This window comes from Mycteria americana, chromosome 2 (genome assembly GCF_035582795.1).
Source record: "Mycteria americana isolate JAX WOST 10 ecotype Jacksonville Zoo and Gardens chromosome 2, USCA_MyAme_1.0, whole genome shotgun sequence".
NCBI lineage: Eukaryota > Metazoa > Chordata > Aves > Ciconiiformes > Ciconiidae > Mycteria > Mycteria americana.
In genome coordinates this window covers 147,525,893-147,547,159 of record NC_134366.1, presented here as the reverse complement: position 1 = coordinate 147,547,159, position 21,267 = coordinate 147,525,893, and the positions used below count along the sequence as shown (strand labels likewise).

Sequence of the window (21,267 nt, the reverse complement as noted above, 5' to 3'; positions counted from 1 at the left end):
GGAGAAGATCACATCCATAATAACAAACAGTGTCACATCAGAAATTCATAACCCAGCACACCTGTACACTGCTATACGAATGTTATTGTAATGAAAAACAATGCAACATTAGCATTACTTGGAAGCACAGTTTCTAGTTGTTATTGAGGACCCACCACGATGCTGAAAGAGAGGAGAATTTAGTTATTTGTTAATATAAACAGTATTTCTTTTTCTACCTTTTCTAAAAATCCTAAATAAAATAGCTATAACGTATATTAAGAAACGTTCATTTATATATGCAGCTAATACTACTTTATTTGAAAGCTGCACACTTTCAAGGACAAAACCTCTGCAGGCAGGGGAAGAACACTTAAAATACTAGGAGAGCTGAGTATAATTGGTGGGGGGGTGGCTTTAGCACAAGAATTTATATCTCTTTTTGATAACATCCAAAGAAGCATTAACATGTGATAGGTGCTGTTGCATAGAATTAAGCACCCAGATCCCAGAGAGCAAACCACATAAATCCTCACTCCTGTTCTGCTGCGCATGTCAGTATTTTAGCTGAGCACTGTGTCCCCTGGGTGGTTGTGCTGCCTTTAATGACTTTCTTTCCTGGTGACGTTATTCAAACCTTGTGCTGTTCTTTTTACACATGTCTAGGAATTAAGAGTGTTTTGCCCCAAAACTGAGAGAATTGATGGGCTTGTAAAATGTCATTCCCATAAAAGAAGATCTGTAATCACCAGATTATAGAGAGGGCTGGAGTGAAACACATTTATACTTGTTGCCCACAGTTCCTCCCCTTTGCCCTTTTGAAATTGAACCTTTTGCAGAGAGGAACCACAAGATTTATGGAGAGAGACAGGAAGGAAGGAAGGAAAGGGATTGTGACTGTATCTGAGATGCCACGTCCCCTTAGTGGAGGGGTGTTCTAGGCTCAGTAGGTTTTGCACTGCACAGGTTGGGGATTAAATTCATTAACACAACTTGTTTCTGTGAATGTGTCCATAAATCCTTCCATGTATGGCATTTTTCTGAAAAATGTTATTCTTGAAGAAGAATGTTGAGAAGATACTGAAGAATCCTACCTGAATTTGGGCTATGAAAGCCTAGTAGTCTCTGATACATCAGTGGATTAATGAATTTTGGCCAAAAACCCGACAATTTAACAGTTTATTTCATGGATTACAGTGTCATAAGCGTTCAATGGTTTTCCCCGATGGTTCAATGGTTCAATTTTGTTTTCTTCACCAAAAGGTTCCCTAGTGTCCTCAAGTCCAGATCTTATATAAAGATTAGCCATTCACTGAAGATGAATTGATGCCACCCTGGTAGATTGGCCTGAAGCAACTTGGTCAGTTAACAGGTGTGCAAGTGATTATAATAGGTTGTGGTTCCTATTAACTGATGGTAAATAAATTCGCTTTAGGATAATACTGGATCTAACAGTCTTGAAATCCCATGTCTTCTTGAATCATTCTTAGCCAGGTAAGTGTGTCCTTATTAATTTGAATTAATCATGCGAGTGAGCACTCTTGGGTTGTAATCTTTGAATCAGATTCAGATTACAATCCAGAATTGTTTCAGTTCTTAGTTAACCAGATGTGTAAAAAACTGTAGATGTGTCTGAGCTAGGGTAAATTTGTTTTTTAAATAGAGCCTATCTATGTGCTAGTTGCAGACAGGTTGGGTTTTTTCCTGATTTTACAGTGGTATCACTTTATGGTGTCTAAAATTCTTTCAGAGAGTATACTGGTAGCATTGCAGCCATCATTTTTTACTTCATGAAACATTTTCTGTCTTTCAAATACAAATATGATTTGTATAGATCAAATATGGGAAGTACTTCCCATGAAACAAAAGTTCAAATGTCTGCACAGATCTCTAAATAATAGATAATCCATGAAATGGTAAAAATAACAGTGATTGCATTACTTCCCATTGCCCCCCCAGCACGGGTGCACGGTGAGAAATGCTGTTTCTATGGGAACTGTCTGCCAGGATGGAGTGCTGCAGACTGAAATCCGTCTTAGCAGGCAGAGTCGATGCTTTAACGAGCATTTTGAATCCGATTTCAGACACTTCTATATTTAGGCATTTATAAATGATGTTTACACTTTATTTTATGTTAATTGTACTTTGACTGTGAGTAAACTGCCCCTGGAACACTCCTGGGTCATACCCAGTCTAGCTCTTGGACACAACAGAAGTTTGGGAAAAGGCTGCGTTGTTTCCTACAGCCAAGTTTGTCTTAAATCCAGCAATTTCCCAGTAAGATACAAGATTTGAAGGGATTCTTGGTTCATTAAGTGCAATCTCCTGATACTGCAGGAATCTCTGGCATATAATTGTGTATTCAGATCAGGCACATGAGGTCCGAAAATGTCTTGGCTGGATTCTTTTAAGGAGAAATCCCTGGTACAGGACTAGTAATTTTTTTTCTACTAGGTGGGGTTTTATTATTTTAAATTTAGTCTGTACTCAGACATAGGGGAAATTAGGGTTTCATTGTAATAGATTTGTGTTGCCTAAGATAAAAATTTTGCTGTCCTCCTTCCGAAAATATGGGACTGATGCTTGCTTTGCTTCATCCTGCACTGTCTCTTTTAACTATCATTTCTCTGAGGAAGATGATGTTGCATGCTCATTGGTTTGTATTAGAAGTAGTAACTTGGAATCATTAACACCTTGCTTTTTCAAAGTAGTTTGTTGTTTCCCCTTTTTAACATAGCAGGAAGCATGTACAATAAGTTGATTAGTAAATAGAAATTATTAGTAATTAAGACTTGCGTCAGTTAATGTAAATATGATTAACCTGAAGTCTTCATCAGCAAGCAATATTTTGCCTGAAAATCTTAAACAGAGTCTATTTTACTGATCACAAATAGTATTGTTTATTCTAGATATTTTCTTAAATAGTATATGCTAGCATAACTTTCCACTATATAAAATAAAGCATTGTGGGTCTTATTCTTGCTGATGCATTTTGTGTTTCTGTGCTTAAAATGAAAACATTTGGAGTCCCTTTCTCCTTCATACTTTACCAAAGAAAATCTGACTAAGGGTGATATTATGCAGTGGTCCCGCATATGGAACATACTAATATAGCAGAACTCTTCACATGGAATAAACAAAATAATGTGAAAAATTGATATTTACCAGGGACTAGCATTGTTGTGATGAGCTCTGGACTTTCCAAGAAGTCCACGTTACTTCTTTGGAACGTCTTGCTGTAATTCATTTGAAGGTGGCTAAATAGTTGTAAAAAATGAGAATAAGAATCGAGTTTTTTAAATGGGCTAAAAAATTTTATGAGCATCAGAGATTTTACAATTAATGCTATCACAGAGATTTTGTGCTTCAAAATGTAGAAAACTATCATAGTGGGAGAGGAGACCAGATAAGCTGTGAAGTTCCTGCACGTTATATTAAACACACATTTTTTTCTGTATGCTTAACTGTTACCCTGATGCTCATCTCGTGGTTGTGACCCAGTGTAGCAGTTCTTGTTCCAAGTGTTTTGACATGTTACCAGAGTTCTTGAGTCTTTCTGAAAGTAAGCTTTGAACTGGGGCTTTCTTCAAAAGGAAAGAAACTAAGCTTCAAGAGACTTCTCCGTCTTCCTTCAGAATGGTTTCTGTCTACAGATTTAGGATCGTGGGTCGTATTTTGTTTTTTTTTTTTAATAGTAAAAGTATTTAAGCAAAATCTTTTTGTCTCTGCTCAATTTCTCAGCCATCTGCCTGCTGCAGGCTAGAACTCAGCTGGTAGGACTTTTAATCGCTGTAACTTCTATTTTGGGCCCAAACCAGACATTCTGGGAAGCTGTCGGATGGGGTTTTGTGGTGTGGATTTGGAAAGCTATGGGACAGCTCCGCATGACTGCGTGCATGCTTGAGTGCGTTGCTGGATGGCGCACCTCCTGTGTCATCCGTTTCTTCCATTGTCATCATTGAACTATTGCCGTTTCCCTATTCTTTTGTCTCTGATCAACTACCACGCATCTGATGCATACCTTTCTCTGTTTGCTTTCAGACTTTTTCTGTTCTGTTCAAACCAGCTGTGTCTTTCTCACATTTTTATTTATATGTTTCAGTATGTTTTTTAGCAATTGAAGTATTGTTCTAAAGTATTACCTGTGATATATTTAGCAAGAGATCCATTAGCAGTATTTAAAGCAATTTGTATTCAGTCCTTCTACGCAACTGCTCTCTAACCTCCAAAACTTTCTGTAGTACAAAAAAAACCCCAAAACCAAAAAACCCAAAACTTACCTATTCCAGGCATTGCTGTTCTCCCAGAACTCATAAACAATGAAGCGGGAATCACTTGGAAGCTTCTGTATGGAAACACTAAGAATTGTAGGATAGAACAAATTTAATCAAACATGACAAAGTTATTGGACATACACATCTTATTCCAAATTGCTTATGAGTATGAACCAAATGCAGCGATTTTTGAAAAAACAAACAAACAAACAAACTCCAAATAATAAATTTAACAAATAAGTGTTTTGGGGAAATATTCTGTGAATTATCTGAGCTTTTTTTTTTCTTTTAAACACATGTAGTATTTTCATGGCTTTTAATTCATTAATATTTTATCTTAGTACACCTATGATGGACTGTTATTTGAGAAACTAATTTTTCATATTGCTCCAATAGTGTAATTTATCTAAAGAAATGCTAATCAGTAATACAGAAAATTAACCAAACAACTGTGGTTCAGGGAAAATCAGCTAATACAGCATATTGCACATAGAGAACAGTTCAAGTAAGTTTGTAGAGCAACTTGTGCTGTTTCATTGAAGAATTACACTGTGAGAAGTCATCCTTTTGTACGAGAGATGTATCGAAGTGGCATAGAGTTTAGGTGCTTTGGAAGCAAATAGCAATGGAGTATAAAAACAGATAAGCTGATGTCTGCTGCAGATACGCTTTTAAAATAATACCTTTTGGTATTATTTACTTGTCCTTATGTCATTCAGCTAACAATTTATCATGGGTGAAAAATGACCCACAGATTATCTGTTGATCTTCTACACAGAATCATCCCGCTTATTATCCTGAGCATAATAGCTTTATAGCATTAGGCATTTGGGTACTCAAATTGGCGTTTAGATGTATAGCACAAAAATATGTATTTCTCTGAGTGCCCAAGTGTGAGATTGCTGATCTTACTACTGATGTACTTGCAAACTGGTCTCAGATTATATTTCATACTGTAATAAGAAATTTAATATGATTTATTGGTTTCCTCCAGCTGTATGCAAAAGTACATTGTAAAATAGCCAAAATATCAAGAACTGTTGGAAAAAACAAGTCAATGTCATAAACAGCTACAGTGAAAAACATCCGGTAGGTGGCATTACAGACTTACCAAATGCCTGTAAACTTGGGAAAGCAAGTAATACTTTGCCATCATTTGTTAAGTTACCTTCTGAAGTCATGTAAGCTCTCCCCCCCGACAAGTTTGCAGTCACTACAGTGTTTGGCTGGATGTTCGTTTTTGGAAGGGGGCTGGGGGGCTTCTCTGTTTTTTCCAGCTCTTGGCCCACAAGAGAGTTTTATTTTCCTCATCCGTCTGCCTTTACAAGTGAACCACTGCAAAAAGGTCACTATTTTCTTCTTCCAGCTTAACTTGCTTTTTCTGGTCTGTGTGAACACTACTGATACGATCACATAAGTGTGATGATCTCATAGCAACGAGGCTCATAAATTAGGCAGCCTTTGAAGCCTTTGAATATCTAGGAGGATCCTGGTTTGTGTACGCATTATAAAAATATTTATTTCATAACGGTCTGTAGTGTGTATGGTAGTAGCTTTCTTAAGTATGTTAAATTAAGAAATTCAGTATAATGGCGAGTCACTAAAATTTATTCTTAACCCAGTTCTAATGTTTTATTTAATTATAAAAGGAGCAAAGCAGAAATACGCTATTTCATTGAAAATTTTGCTTTTTAATTTTTCCCATTCTTTATTATGAATTAAAATTTTTAAATGGCAGCCTAAAGAGAAGATTTTGAAAGCTTTCAGACAGAGAACTGGCAAACAAGTTGAGAAGTTGCTCACTTGCCAGGTAAGCACAAATGAAGGATGGCAAATGAGTTTTCCAATAAAGTGTCAGCCTAGGAGCTTCCAGAAGCCACGAATTGATGACCTGCAGAGCTGAAATGTCTTAAAAGATTGTTTAGCATCTTTGGGATAGCCTGTGTTGTCATTTTGTGATACTACTTAAAGCCTGCACATATACTTTGACATCTCTTTCCGATTTTAGTTGTCTTTGAAAAGCTCTGTCTTACACACATGCATAACCAGCCAGGAAAGAAGATGTTACAGGTTCTTTCTTCATAAATAATCCAGCTCCATTTAGAGGTTATTCAAGAAATTAGACTACATTCCTTGCTTCAGCCCAGGGGCAATAGCATTGTACTTACTGCAAGCAGCCACCCTGAGTAGAAGCAGATTCCACGTACTGCTTCAGAGCAAGCCGGAATTCCTCTATTTCTTCTTCTATCACAGACATTTGACGTTGAACAATCATTATATGCTGATACAAAAACATTACAATATTACTGCCATATCATCCTCTGAATTCCTTGTGCTTTAACCTCCGAAAAGTCTATCATAAAACAATAAAAACCACAATCGTCAAAAAACCCCCACAAAAGTTCCTTTGAAGTTTGCAGTCCCTGTTTTAGTGCTTTGGAGTGGAGAAGCAGAAACACCTGAGGGCAGCTTTTATATCTCAGCAGGCTGAGGCACAGAATGGAAACACCCAAAATTAGTGTCAGCCTTAGACAAATTGAGCATTGTCCGAAGCCTGGATGAGAGAGTCTTCAGAAGAGTGCAAAGCAAATGTTTATCTTTGGAATATTCAGCAATAAAGTCAGCATTTTTCCTTGGATTAATCTGTGTGCAAGCAGGGGTGAGGTCTGAGGTAAGAACATACTCCCACAGTCTGCACTGGCTGCTGCGTTACTTTCACTGAGGTGCTCTTGTAGACTTCTACCTTTCAGAGCTCTGACTCACACCTGAATGAGATGCCTAAGGTAGCTCGTGTTAAATGATGAATAGCAAGGGGGTTTTTCCCTCCACCTTTCCGCAAAAAATTAACAATCTTTATAAACAGGACTATGGAAACACTTGGCAATACAGAAGACCTGTATTTATCCTGAATTATTACGGTTATCATTTAGCTGATGTAAGTAGTTTACATATTGATTCATCCATTGAAGCTTGTCAATTTTACTAATGAAATATATAAAAAACCACCATGTGCTTCTTAATTAATACAACTTCATCTCTTGTACAGCTTTTTGACTTATTTCTGCCTTGTTTATTGATACTGTTATCTCATGGGTTATCCCTCCATCATAAGCAGCCTGTCTAGCAATATTGTATAATCTCATTTAAAAAAGAAAAAATCTAATACAACTCCTGCGATGAAATAAGGAATTTGATGGATCATCTATTTTGGTTATTTGACCTGTGTATTTGATTTGCATTTTGTTAGGTTCAAAGCCCAGAATTTAGGAATGCTAGTGTATTTGAAAAAATTTATCTTGGGACATGAACTTAATTAAAAGTAAGTTTATTTCTGGTTATGATTTTGGTTTTGTAAGTTGTAATATTGATTACTGCTTAACACTAGATGCTTTCTCATCTTTCCTGATTAGGCTTCCTATAGCAGTTTTGGGAGGGAGGGAGAGAAGGAAGGAGGCTGGCTGTACAGCCATGACTTAGGTGATTGGGAGCTGAGAAGCTATCATCCCATAAACACTGCTGCCAAATTCAGTAAATCTTATAAATGACACCTTTTACTCCTCATGTGAGCTGAGGTTTTGGCTCACTGTATCCTTTGAAAACAATGCAAAAATTAATATAAAGGTTTTGCCCACATATTCTAATTTTTGTGGTGTTTTGTCTTGCACAATGTATTCTGCTGACCAAAATGGGTTCTTATCACTGGGAAAAGGGAGGATGGTGATTTTTTTATTTTTATTTTTTAACAAAAGAGATCAGGTGAGATAGTTGTCACAATAGCTGGCATGGAAAACCAAGTGTCAAAAATCATTATCTTGAAAAGAACTTACAGATTTTGCATTTTCTTCCAAAACTTCCTCTTCAAATGGCTCAAGCTTTAGGTCCTTTCAGGTAGTTGAAAAGAAAGTAGAAACATAAGAGGCAATACTACAGCTGTATTCTGGTCTTACCTTTTTAACAAGCTATTCCAATAGCTAGATTCTGTTATATCTCCAGAAGTTATAATTAAATCCCTTCTTTATTGGCTGTAAGTCAAACACAAGCATCGTTTGCAGAATCTTGCACGTTTCAGTGCCTAAATCCAACCCAGGCTGTTCTGTAAAGTTTTATTTATAATGCTGAGCAGGTAATTTTTCACTTGTAACAAATCTGCTTGCTCACAAATGTATATTGGATGTAATTCAGAAAAGAGAGCTATCTTCTCAAATTGTCACGTGGACTATGGAGATGAGCAAGGATGGTAATTTGAAATGAACTATCAGCTACTATTACGCCATCATAAAACTTTATACAGAAGAAACTTCTCGGGGGGGGGGGAGTATAGTTGCAAGGGACTGTTTTCTAGCATTGAAAAAGATGTGCGTGGTGCTTCAAGTCAGGTTTCTGAATTGCTGCACTTGCTTCTGAGGACAGACTGGGCAGCAGCAAACAGATGCATCTGTGAGGCAGCAGTACGCTTGCTTAACATGCAAACAGGATGCGCGCTTCATGAATCAGGGATTCGTGCAAACACCACCTAGTAATGCACACAAAATTATCACTTACATGCTAGGGACGTGCAGTACCCTCTAACCCAGTGCCATATGGATATTCTGAAAAATATCCCTATGCCTGAAAAAAAGCAGATCGATTTGCGAGAAGCAGCTGGGGCAAAATGCACTCTTTGTTAGTAGTGCTTCGCTTCTCATTGCAAACAATTCTTGTGTAACAAAGATAAAAAAATTTCTTCTGCTTGCAGCTGGGTGAGGATTGATTAACCTCAGGTAGCAGGCGTTTTGCCAGCACAAATACTGTACTCGCTGAAAAGCCAACAAGAGGTGTGCAGGTAGAATTCAAATGAACAGGGGACCGCCACCAGCAGCGGGTGACAGCAAGGCAGAAGTGAAGTAGCGGTCACACAGTAACTGCTGTGTAGCTGTACCTCTCCTGCAGAACGTGCATAGAAAGGCATGAAATGGGGGGGAACACCCAGCTTTAATAGCTCATTTGTCAGTGCGGACACTTCAGAGAAAAACCCTGAGGGAAAATGTATATTCCTGTGGTTCTATACTTTCAGTGCAATTTTTTTCTAGGGAAACATATGGAAAAAGAGAGGAAAGGAATGACTCAAGTTGTACTGTAAACTTTCTCTTAAGGTAGCAAGAAAAGAATTCTATTTTTTCCAGTGTATATATAATTTTAGAACTTGAGAAAAAAAAAAGATGACTTATGAGATTGATTCATGGTTAAATTCACCTTTGACAGAGGACAGCAGAAGAGTTAGGCAACACTAAATCAACCATTCATCAGGTAGTTTTCCAGTAGGAACCACTGATGGATAACTTGCTGACCCCCTCAAGAAGTTAAAAATTATCTATACAAGTTCTTCAGGAATATTATGTCATTAGACAGGGCATGACTACCTAGATGAGGTGAGTCTACACAGACAGCTTGCTGTGACCTCGGAGCACGCGAGCACTGGCACATAGTCCTCATCTGTGTGGAAGGAGCGCTCAGGCATCGGCTGACTCCGCGTGGAGCATGGGTGAAGTAGCCCAATGCGGAGATGAGAGCTCCTGCCGGACAGTTACCGTGTAGCCTGGAAATGAAAACTGAGCAGGACTGCAGCTCAGAGCTGAGGCTTTACCATGCCTCCTCAGTCCTACCTCACCTCAGCTGAGAACCGGTAGCTTCTGAAATTGCCTCTTAGTGTGGTTGTGTGATCCTTCTAATCTGCTTCAGGGCAAAGTCAAAAAGAAGAGCTTGAGCAGTTTCTGAAAGACAGCTGAAATGTAACACTTGCTTGGATGTGGTGGATTAACCTGGAACATCATCTGGGCTAAAAATGATTAAGTTACTGCTGAGAGATGGCATATGTAACGGCCTCATCCCAGGTGGAGGTTGATGTTTCTGCCTAATTCATCTCAGTCTGAAGTTGGTGGTCATTCAAGTGATCAGCGATCAGCTTTGCTCTTTCTTGACTTTGCCTTTTCTTGACTTTGCTTTGGAATAGAGGAGATGGGCTGACAGTCTCCTACTGCTAAGAGGCACTGACATCCTTTTTGCAATACGTGCCTGTCCCAGCCACGACCCAGACACTGTTGTGCTAGGTGCTGTTTAAATATTGATCACAGGGAGCTCCTCCTACCGTAATGAAGTGTAGGATCTGATAAAATGAGGACAAGAGGGAATGTCGTTAATACAAAAGAATTTTCACAGTCTTTTTAATACGCCTTAGGATACTTTATAGGACCAGAAGTTTTATGATTTCTAAGTTGCATGCCTAGTAAATTGGGGTTTTTAGTTCACAGAGGCCAGAAAGAAGTGCCAAGAGAAGAACAATCAAAGGAGGTGGTCCTGGAGAAGCTGCAGAAATGGTGAACTTCTCACCTCTCACAGTTAGACCAAAGTCAAGCAGATGCAAAGTTAGGCAAAGGTGGATACAGTCTGTCTATTGGCAAAAGTAATTTTGTCTAATTGCTATGTTTTATTAATCAAGTTTTATATTGATACTGAGATAATAATGGAAGGTCTATGCCCTGCCACTGTTTCCCTTTGGCACTGAGCTCCTTTTCAAACTGAGATTCTCTGTCATTTATCTGTAGCAGATTTGATCATTTTATAACATCCTTGTTGTAAGTTTATTTACTATGAAATGGTTGGCTGCTTTCTGTAACGTTTGCATTGCATTATTTCTGTATGCCAGGTATCTTTTTTCAGTAACATTCTTTTAAATGCTGAGTTTCCTTAAACTCCTTTTGGCATCAGTCTGTGTCGGGAGGTCACTGGCAGGCCAGCGAGCTGCTGCTTCCAAAGCAGAGCTGGGAGTAAAGCTTGGACCAAAAGCAAGAGTTACATTTCATGACGGACTTTGACATTTCAAAATCCAATTTATAGCTATTCAGAAAAAATCAAGTTGCTACTAAAATGTCATTAACGTGGCAACTGCTGTGTAATTGCTTTTCTCATGCAGAAATGACCTCTGGGAGGAAGCTGTTGTGGGCAGGCACATGAGTATGCCCTGGCCAGAGGCTTAATGGACTGAGCAGAGCTTGAGGAGCTGCTGAGCATAGCAAGGAAGAGAGTGAGAAGCTGACAGAAGTTGCAGACAGTGCCACAAGGAATGGCTGAATTTCACAGCTGGTTGAGGAGAAGCAATGCGAGAGACTGTCAGACCTCAGGGATAACCAAAGGGAGTACTGGGCTCCTTTTCAGGAGCAGAGTCTTGCAAGGCCAGCAGTGCTGGGGGTGACCGTATGGGTAATGCAACTAATCAGTAATAAGGCTGAGATAACAAAAATACCCAATTTTGGTCCCAAACTGGGACCAAAGGGGAAAAGTAATTAGGGGAGGTTTGTTCATTTGGGAGGGAGCAATGGCAGGGAAAGGTCAGCATTCTTGTCTTGTTGAGCCCTCTGCTGGATCACCACTGTTTCTTCTGTCTTCTTGTTAAATCCCTTACTTAACTATTTTCTAGGTATATAATTTGCTACTGAACTGGGCTAGCAGGTAAGTAGGAGGAGACACTTGTCTGCCAGGACCCAAGGTCTGAGCCAATGCCTAGGTAAGGGGCATGGGTCCAGCCACAAATACTAGATGGACTTGAAGCTCATGATTAACGTTCACGGGTGAACGTCCATCCTGATCAGCTGGAAAGAAGGTACAGGATCAGGCTGTTGCATGTTCATGTTTCCATGAGTGCTGCCTGTCTGTTTGCAGGTGCTGGTGAAGGCACCCGTGCTGGTGTGCGGATCCACGTCTTTGGAGTACGTGCACAGCCTCGCCGGTGGTGGGCACTGACCTGCAGGGAGGGCCAGCATCAGCTGCACTGGGACTGGAGCAACTCCTGCGTCTGAGAGCGCTTCAACCTCTAGTCGACCGGGGAAGAAATCCCCTGGGTCCCAAAATCCACTGAATTCAGCCACTCCCTTAGCACCTATCTGAAATTGTCTGTCTGTCCTTCCATAGGGACACCTTAAGTAGAGAACGACACAGGAATTTATACCTTACTTTTTCTTCCACTTTTCTTTCTTCTCCCCCAAAAAAAGCCACCACACACAGACATAAACCAACTTTTAAAACCTAGGGTAGCACTAAATCTGATTGAAAACAAAAGAAATAGATATTTTCTGTACAGAGAGCTGTCACTCAGGTTTTTACAAGCCCAGGGAAGCCTTGGTATCATTGGATCAGACGGGTCATTTGTCAGGCTCCCGGAGGGCTCTGCTTTGGGTGGGAACCGCAGGCGGTGTCAGGGCTCTGGGGGCTGGTGCAGCCCCGGAGCTGGGGTGGCTGCCACGGCTTCCAGGTGGGATGGTGGGATTTGCATCAGCTTTTGGTTCAACTGTACTTATTATGAAAGTGTTTTAATCTTTATAAATTAGTATTCTCTGATGGGGAAGGAGGAAACAAAACTTTCTGTCAAACTTTAGTGGGAAAGTTTGGAGAGGAAGAGAAAAAAATCAGATCCTAAAAAGAGAGGCTTGTCCCATGTTCCCCAAAACAAGCATAACTAAATACAATAACATCCTCCAGTCATAGAATAATGTGACTTTTCACATCTTTATGAAAAGTTGGATCTGTGGTGATGGGAAGGGAAAGAGGAGCTTGGGAAAACCATGTCATGCTTTCATGAAATAGGAAAAGAGAAGGTGAAAGGAATATGTAGGCATTTAATGAGTCTTAGCTCTCTTAGATGACATTGAAGTTTCACTCATTATTGATTGGAAAGACTGCAACTGGGACATTGAAAGCATTTGTGGTTTAAGGATTGCTGTACTAAAAATGAGAGAACAAAGAGATGAAAAGAAACACACACCTTCTTTTCCAGCCTGTCAATCAGCTTTTGGAGTCTGTTTATCTGGGTCATCCACTGGCTGTCTTCCTCAATCCAACCTTTGGAAAATATAAATAATGAACATTTATAAAATTTTACTAAATGCTGGAACATAGTGTATTTAATTATTTTATAAAAAAGTTTAGCTTAGCTTGCAATTTATTTTGCTTCTCGGAGATCGTGCTGCAACTAGTTCAATATTCATTTAGGTGTAACTAAAGGAAAGCATGATTTTGACTATATGAATTATTTTCTTTCTTTTTAAGATAGAATAGAAATCCAATACAGAATGAAAACTACATTCTAGATTAATGCCAGTGCTTTTGAAATCATGCCAATACCTGAACAAAGGAATGCTCTCCTCTGCACGTGGAACCAGCTCATAACCTGAGCACCTTCTGCTCAATACGCAAAATCAGCTTGGGGGGGTGTGTGTGGGGGTGTGTGTGTGTGTGTTAAAGCTTTCTCTGTCTTAATATTTTTCTTAGTTAGCCATTTCTTAATCTTCTTTACGTGAAAGTTTCTATAAAAGTAAGAGTCAGCTCTTCTGTTGCATAGCAAGCCTGTCTCTGGGATTCCTTTCAAATACATCCCATGGAGGGACCACGTGTTGTGTCTTTTCTGCAGTTCCTCTTTCCCCTGAGAGCACTGGTGAAGGTGAAAGAAATGCAGTCAAGATTGTTTTAAATATCCTGGCATGGCCAACTGTCGTGGTTTAGCCCCAGCCGGCAACTAAGCCCCACACAGCCGCTCGCTCACTCCCCCCTGGTGGGATGGGGGAGAGAATCGGAAGAGTAAAAGTGAGAAAACTCGTGGGTTGAGATAAAGACAGTTTAACAGGTAAAGCAAAAGCCGCACACACAAGCAAAGCAAAGCAAGGAATTCATTCACTGCTTCCCATGGGCAGGCAGGTGTTCAGCCATCTCCAGGAAAGCAGGGCTCCATCACACGTAATGGTGACTTGGGAAGACAAATGCCATCACTCCAAACGTCCCCCCCTTCCTTCTTCTTCCCCAGCTTTATATGCTGAGCATGACGCCATATGGTATGGAATAGCCCTTTGGCCAGTTGGGGTCAGCTGTCCTGGCTGTGCCCCCTCCCAGCTTCTTCTGCACCTGGCAGAGCATGGGAAGCTGAAAAGTCCTTGACTAGTGCAGCAACAACTAAAACATCCCTGTGTTATCAACACTGTTTTCAGCACAAATCCAAAACATAGCCCCATACTAGCTACTATAAAGAAAATCAACTCTATCCCAGCCAAAACCAGCCCACCAACGCAGCTTAGGCCATAGGATCTTTCTTCCTCCTGCAGAGAGACAGCAGACCTGCTGTAGGGCCCCGACTGCAAGGACATTGCCATGGTCAGCCTGTTGCTGTTCTTAGGGTCCTGATACGGCACTTCCAGCAGGATTCCAGGATTATTCAAAGGTTAAGAGTATATATGTTCCTTCCCAATAAAAAAATACATTCTTATGAACAGCAGAAAAGAACTAATTGGGTGTACATGTGCAGCTAAATGACTTAGGTTTCTGGCATGGCATGTTGAGGAATCCTGATACTAAGGGATTCCTGAAGGAGCCTCCTAACACAATCGTAGAATGTCTCATATGCATTGGGAATAAGGGGCTTTCTTTTTGTCCAGACAAGGTTCATTTAGCTGCAACAGCTGTTTTTATACTTACACTCTGAGGGGTTTTCAGCTTTGTTACAGTCATCTGCAATATGCTGTCTTAGGGGTTTTCATGTTTTCATCCACTAATTATGGATATAATCTCACAGTGGACTCTGTGAGATTAGCTGATTTAATAACATTAACGGGATGTCCCTTGCAGCTAATGATCCTTCTTTACCTTTCCAGCCAAACAGCGTTCCTAGGTGCTTGATGAATTGCTGCAATATGATTCTTAGGATTGATCCTTCCTACACTAGATTTTTCTACAATGAGATTTCGGTTTTGAGATGTGTAATTTATGCCTGTGGCAACTGCAAATTTTGACAAACTCAGGACTGATTATGTTTCATCATAATAACTTTCCTATGTTTATTTTTCTCCAAAGTCATGGAATTCAGCAGCAGAGGAAAGACTAAAGACACTGGATGTTAATTGTGTCTTGTCTCTTTATATAGATAGGACATGACCCTGTCGGAAGGCTTCCTAGCTCTCCATCTCTATTGCACTCATACTTGTGACTGTATAATGACCTGATGTCATATAGCAAAGGTGAAGTTAGAAAATGTTGTTCTACAAAGGCACAAGCATCTCTGAGCCTCTCTAATGTCTCTGGAAAATTTTGCTTTGCTAAAGTCTCAAGAAAACTATCAGATGGAAAGGATGACACTCAAGGAAACAGGTAAGTGCATTATGAGAGCAGTTCCTGGCATCACCCACAGTGTGAATGTGTACATAAGTGCTTGCTCTAAGGAGAGAGGGAGGTTGTTTATCAGAAACTGAAGATTTTTCAACACATGCTCTTGGTATGCACATTCATTAACCCACTCATTTTCCACCTGAGCATTCTTGTGGCACTTGGACTATGTTTTGACCAAGCAAAGAAGTCCTAATGCTGGGGACATACCACAGGTGTGATCTGTAGAGGAGGCAGAGTGTGGCTTTACCTGAACAAGTACAAAGCCTAAAGAAATGCTGGCTCGAGCGTTGAGTGCGTATATACACCTAGAGTGTTACTTTGCATGTGGGCAGCGAGCAGTAACGAGGGAGACCAAGTTCCAAGACAAACACAAATCTTGTCTAGGAAAGTAGACAGCTGTTAGGCAGCTATTAGAATAGCTGTGGAGAAAGATGTTAGCTCTTTAAAATTACACTAATACAGTAAGTGGATTTGGTACAGCTTGCATATGTTTAGGTTCCTTCTGAGTTCTGTGAATTAGGAATGCAGCAACAAGGCTATGTGACCTTCCTTGTTATGAACACCAGCAACTCACAGCAAGGGACCAAACATCATCCTGCATCATTGTGCTGAATGAACAGCATCATTTGGTGAGTGGCAAAAAGTGACTCGTGAATGTGAATGACAGAAGGGTCTTCAAAAGAGGGTTAAAAAGGAAGAGGTAAGCACATGGCTGCAAGCAGCAAGATCTGCATGACTGGTCAAGAAGTGGGCTTGACCCATCATGTACTTTGGTGTTTCAGTCATGTTCATGCCTTGATTCTGGAAGACATCACTAAGCCTGGAGATGCCTTCATTGCAGCCTCACGTTTAATGTCACTGCTTCCAAAGAATCCCGATTACCAAAGTACCCTCTCACGTTTTCCAAAGGAGAAATGCTGTTTCAGATTTTTTAGAGAACTTGGTTCTGTATAAGTTAGAGCCTGCACCATTTCATTCTTATCTGAAGGCTACAAATATTACCTAAGAAATGTTGAATCAACTGACAGCCCCAAAATGATACCGCAGTTTGGCCCATCATTATGTATTTATTTTTTATCAGTTCAGATCTATGGCTACACATTTATTTTCCTTACAGTTTGAGCTAATGCCTTCTATATTAAATTGAAGATTGATTTCTGTCAGTAAAGTATCTGAGTTAGTTACCACGTCTAAATTACATTTTTGAGAGGAAGATACATGTATATTTTTCTGTGTGTATGCATGTGTTTTAAATACTTTAAAACGTGAAATACCATACCTGTGCTAAAATGAGGGCTATTTGGCGACAGGCTGTTGTTCCTCTGAAGCCTTCGAGCTGCACGTTTTCCTGGCCATTGAATTGAGAGCACTTCTGGTTTTGTTGGATCTTGTCTGCACAGAAACACAGGACACTTCATAGGGTAAAACATGTGGGAGAACTCTGTTCTCAAAAGATGTGCTTGTATGTTCCCTTTTGAATTAAAAAAGGAGAAGTACCTATTGAGACCACTGAATTATCTTCCAGGTTTTCACTATTACTAATTAGTTGTGTTTAGGTTGCTAGTCATTAGAGAAGTAAAAAAAAAAAAAGGGAGGGTTAAGCGGGCATAAACCTATCTTTTAGGGAGAGAAAGCTTGAAGTCAGTGTCTGTCCATGATGTGGTTCTGACCTGACCTAAGGAACCATTCACACCATTCCTTCATTCATGGGAGTTTTGTAGCATCTCTGCAGAGGAACTGGGGTCACAAAAACAGCTAAAAGTGAGATATGAACTTTAAACATTGACCCCTTTAGCTTAAAGATTGAAAAGATAAACAGCAGCATGTCTCTATTAATAAGGAAGGAAAACGGATGAGAATTAGCTAATATTGGATGGAGGACAGATACATTTCTGGGACCAGTATTGAAACATATATAGAAGCAGATATAGAAATAACTTATGTTTGCACTGTGATGACAGAGTCATTGAAGCTTGAGAGTTTGTGTGAGGACTGAAGGCTGTCTCTACATGGTGGTTCTTCATCATCCAGCTAGAGAGCAATGAAGGACCAGGACTACGGTTAGTTTTGAACAGTTAGTTGGATGAGTGGTTGCAAAGAATATCAGACAGTAGTCTAAACAGTTCAGTAAATAATTCCCAGGTCACTGCTTTGGAAAGCTTTCTGGTCTCCTGAAACACAGAATGAAGACTCACCAAAAGCTCACACACTATCTTAAGGAGATGTTTTAGGATGGTATTTTCTGCAGCGTAAAATCCCTTCAAAGTAAGCCAAATTATGGCAGTTCCCCACTGTGAGAGCACTCTTAAATTAGTTTAGGAGTGTCGTAACGGGATTTTAATTCAGACAGTTTGCTCCTGAGTTAAGTTAAACATAACTGAAGATGATTTTACATAGGGACTGGGGCATCTACACTAGGAACTAACTCATTTTCTCCAAAATAGCTGTAGTTAAAGTGCTGAGTTTGCCTGGCTTTTCCAGTGCTACCTCAGAAAATGGGGAAGATGGTATTTGGCTTAACAGTCTCACTTCTTTCTCATTTTCCAAATTCACCACCAAAGAGGATATTTCTGAACAACTGTACTGATAAAACTGGAGAAAGAAGTCTCCACAATGTCCTACCAGACAGTCAATGCAGCTGAGAAAGCTGGCAGCAAAAGGGATGTTCATATCACCCAATTCTATGCACCCAAGCGAGTAGTTTGAGTTACTCAGATGGCCTTTCTAGACTGTATATCTAGAGAGGCTGTCCTAAAAGGCAAGTCAGAGAAGAAATCAATGATTACTCCAGAAGGTGTAAGAGCACCTAAGTTAGGCTCCAGCTCTGAACTGGCCATTCAAGACTTCTTTCTCTCCCATCAGTTGTGTGTGGAACCTAGAAAGACATATGGACGAATGGAGGGGTATATATACTGTGCATACTGAGTGCACCCTCAGCGTTTCAAAACATGCTTGATTCCTGTGGTCATGCTGCGGGCACAAAACCCCAGTGTATTATTCATATATGTCAGAGATCTCAAAACCAACAGCAAAATAAACAAGAAAATGACATTTCCAAAAGAAAGAATGAAAAAGCAATGCATTTTAAAACATATGAAGTGTTGAGATCTTTGTCCATGAAACACAGCAGCTTGTATTTTGCTTTCCTTATCATCTTTAACAATAGCGTATTGAGGAAAACAAACCCAGAAAGCCACGTACCTTTTCAAAAATGTTTTGATCCTTGATCCTACAAACCCTCATCTATAAGGTCATGGTATTAAATTCAGCTAAACCCCTTGGATGGATCTAGGTTACCCAGGTGATTGAAAGTTTACAGAGTTAGATGTTAACCAATACTATGACCCTATGTTCTAGGAAGAAGCTGTAACAAGCAAGTGCCTGGCTATTTCTGCTCTTAACATTGGGATTGTTGTGCAACCAGGAATGAAAAAAAATCATAAAGCCAAAAGAAACAAACAAGGAGACAGTCAATGGTCTTAGTAATTTCAGAGCTCTTCATGTTGCAGTGGTCTGGTTTCTGCATTTGATACTAGATAGTCAATGGATTTAAAAAGAAGTCAAAGGAGCAGAGCCTAGGATGTAACAAAATGGTCCTCCTCCATGCAACCCACCACAGGATCAGACTGGAACCTGCTTGTATTCAATTTCAGGAAAACTATCAGTGAGTTCCTATATGGAATAAAAAGTGTATCCTTATTTCTCCTGTTATTCCCTACATCAGGTGTCTGGGTGAAATGTAAAATGGTCTTGGAGGTTCACGGTGACCCCACTCCTCACCCCCTTCACTGCAGCTGGGCAGAAGGTTTGCTCACCTCTCCTGCCGAGTCTGCTCCTCCGTGGTTTCCATGGCACACTCCAGGGAGCTCTGGAGGGACTGAAGCTGGTTCAGTGTCTCCTTCAGAAGAAAGCGAGTCACAAACTGCTCCAAATTAGAAGCTTCCTGATAGTCCTAAAAATTATATGGGAAAAAAAAAAAAAAAGGTAAGGATTTGCCTACTAGGTTGGAAATATGTGAGGGAAGATTCAGACTTAATTCCGAAAGGAACCAGTTTGGATGTTTTTGTGCTTATACATGCAAACCACATAAGCAACCTTTATGCTTCTGGACAAAAAGACCTCTGAATTTCCAGGTATAGACACTGATCCCACCCAAGCTGAGAAAGGCCCAGGTACACAGTGGCACAACACAGTTTCTACTCAAAAACCCCCTTTTCCTTACATTTCTTAACTCCAGTTGGTGGCAGTACCACATTACTTCTTAAGTATGGAAAAGCCAAGATATGACTCACAACTGCAGAAGTGAATTTAAAGTTTTTATTCAGATCCACTCTTGTGAAAATACGTTTATCTAGCCCACTGGCCTGTCTCTCACAGTGATTACGGGAATAGTCTTTGAGCAGGGCACGTACTTAGTGATACTGCCCTGGAAAACTCCCCCAGCAGTTTGGCTAAAGAACTGCCTGTGCCAGAGAGATTGCCTTCTGAATTTAACAGTCTTTGACTGATTTTTGTTCCTTTAATTTGTTTAATTATTTTTGAAACCTTATATCTATATATTTCACAATTACATGAAGTGCACCTCAATGTTCTTTGAGTTGCAGCTTGGTTATTAGAAAAGTTTGCACCTATATTTAGCAGTCTGTAATGGTCCCTTGTGTAACAACATTTTCAATATGTTTTACGTATTCAAAAATATTTATGCCTATTTTGTGTAGATAATTTCAGAAATAAATTCTTATGCCTGCTCTTTCCCTGGCCCAGTGAATCATATTTCCACGGATGGGGTCAACTTTAATGTTTCTGGCAAGCCCAGATCTGCAAAACCCAGTTCTGCAGTGACATGCAGGTAATGGTGTGTGAGGGGGGGTCACCCATACAATAACATAAACTCCCTCTTTGTTGTTTTCTCATTAATAAATGTAATAGAGAGAATTGAGTCGACCCCTAGAGCCTCTGCTTACTGTGTAGAGCTCCCATCAGGAACAGAGAAGGAAAATGGACTTCCATCTCTTAAACTTGAATGAATTTGTTGGCTTCTACTCTGAGGAAAGTATGCTGATATCCATTTTTCGTATGCCTGAAGTCTGCTTACGTGTGCAGAAAACCCACTCAGCTGATCTTGAAAGCCTTTGGGTACAAGTCAATCTAAAATGGTTTCATAAAATATCAGGTGCATTGAATGAAAGATTTCTCTAGTCACCACATCTGAAGATAGATGATGGTCTGTTATCTCCAAGCTTTAAAGAAAACTTGTCATTTGAATGGTGTTGCCTCCTACTCTAGCTGAGAACCCATTTGAGTATTTTTGGCAATGCATATGGGTATTTTTAAGCTCTTCCCTGTTCTTCCCAATGTGAATTACATCTGAAATGCCTTTTTGACTTCTCTTGGAATTTTTGCATGTATGTGTTTGCAATCAGAACACAAATACGGGATGTTTTGAAATTTAAATGTAAAATAAAAGATTGTAAGATAATAGCTTTAAAAGCATGTTGCTCTCAAATGACAGCAATCTATTCACAATATATGTTATTGTTAGTTCTTGTTGGAAGACTTCTGCTATAGAAATCTCAGATGTTAAACCACTCATGAATCATCAGAAGTTACTTATGTAGCCAGGAGCTGCATGGTCTTCTATATTTACTTCTGTCTTCAGATTAATCATCAGGTGTGAGACACTCTCAAACAAATAAGTTCTTATTTATACATTTTTAAAATACTCACGGGAGATTGTCTGTCTACCTTTTGAGTGAATACCTGAATACCTGAATACCTGACACCAGTCCTATAAATAACATTTATGGAAACCTTTATGAATACTAAATCTTAT

General features: G+C 39.7%; 1 protein-coding gene across 1 annotated transcript in view; it reads right to left on the bottom strand.

Moving 5' to 3' along the window:
• Nucleotides 1-102: 102 nt before the first annotated feature.
• NECAB1 (N-terminal EF-hand calcium binding protein 1) overlaps nucleotides 103-21,267 on the bottom strand; it is a 60,562-nt gene continuing 39,397 nt past the window's right edge. Inside the window, exons 5-12 of the mRNA XM_075495468.1 lie at nucleotides 19,250-19,386; nucleotides 16,714-16,826; nucleotides 13,048-13,124; nucleotides 8,081-8,134; nucleotides 6,422-6,534; nucleotides 4,260-4,337; nucleotides 3,145-3,236; nucleotides 103-162 (exon numbers count right to left, since the gene is read on the bottom strand). Coding sequence (XP_075351583.1) covers nucleotides 134-162; nucleotides 3,145-3,236; nucleotides 4,260-4,337; nucleotides 6,422-6,534; nucleotides 8,081-8,134; nucleotides 13,048-13,124; nucleotides 16,714-16,826; nucleotides 19,250-19,386 — 693 coding nt within the window. The 3' untranslated portion in view covers nucleotides 103-133. The remainder of the gene's footprint in view (nucleotides 163-3,144; nucleotides 3,237-4,259; nucleotides 4,338-6,421; nucleotides 6,535-8,080; nucleotides 8,135-13,047; nucleotides 13,125-16,713; nucleotides 16,827-19,249; nucleotides 19,387-21,267) is intronic.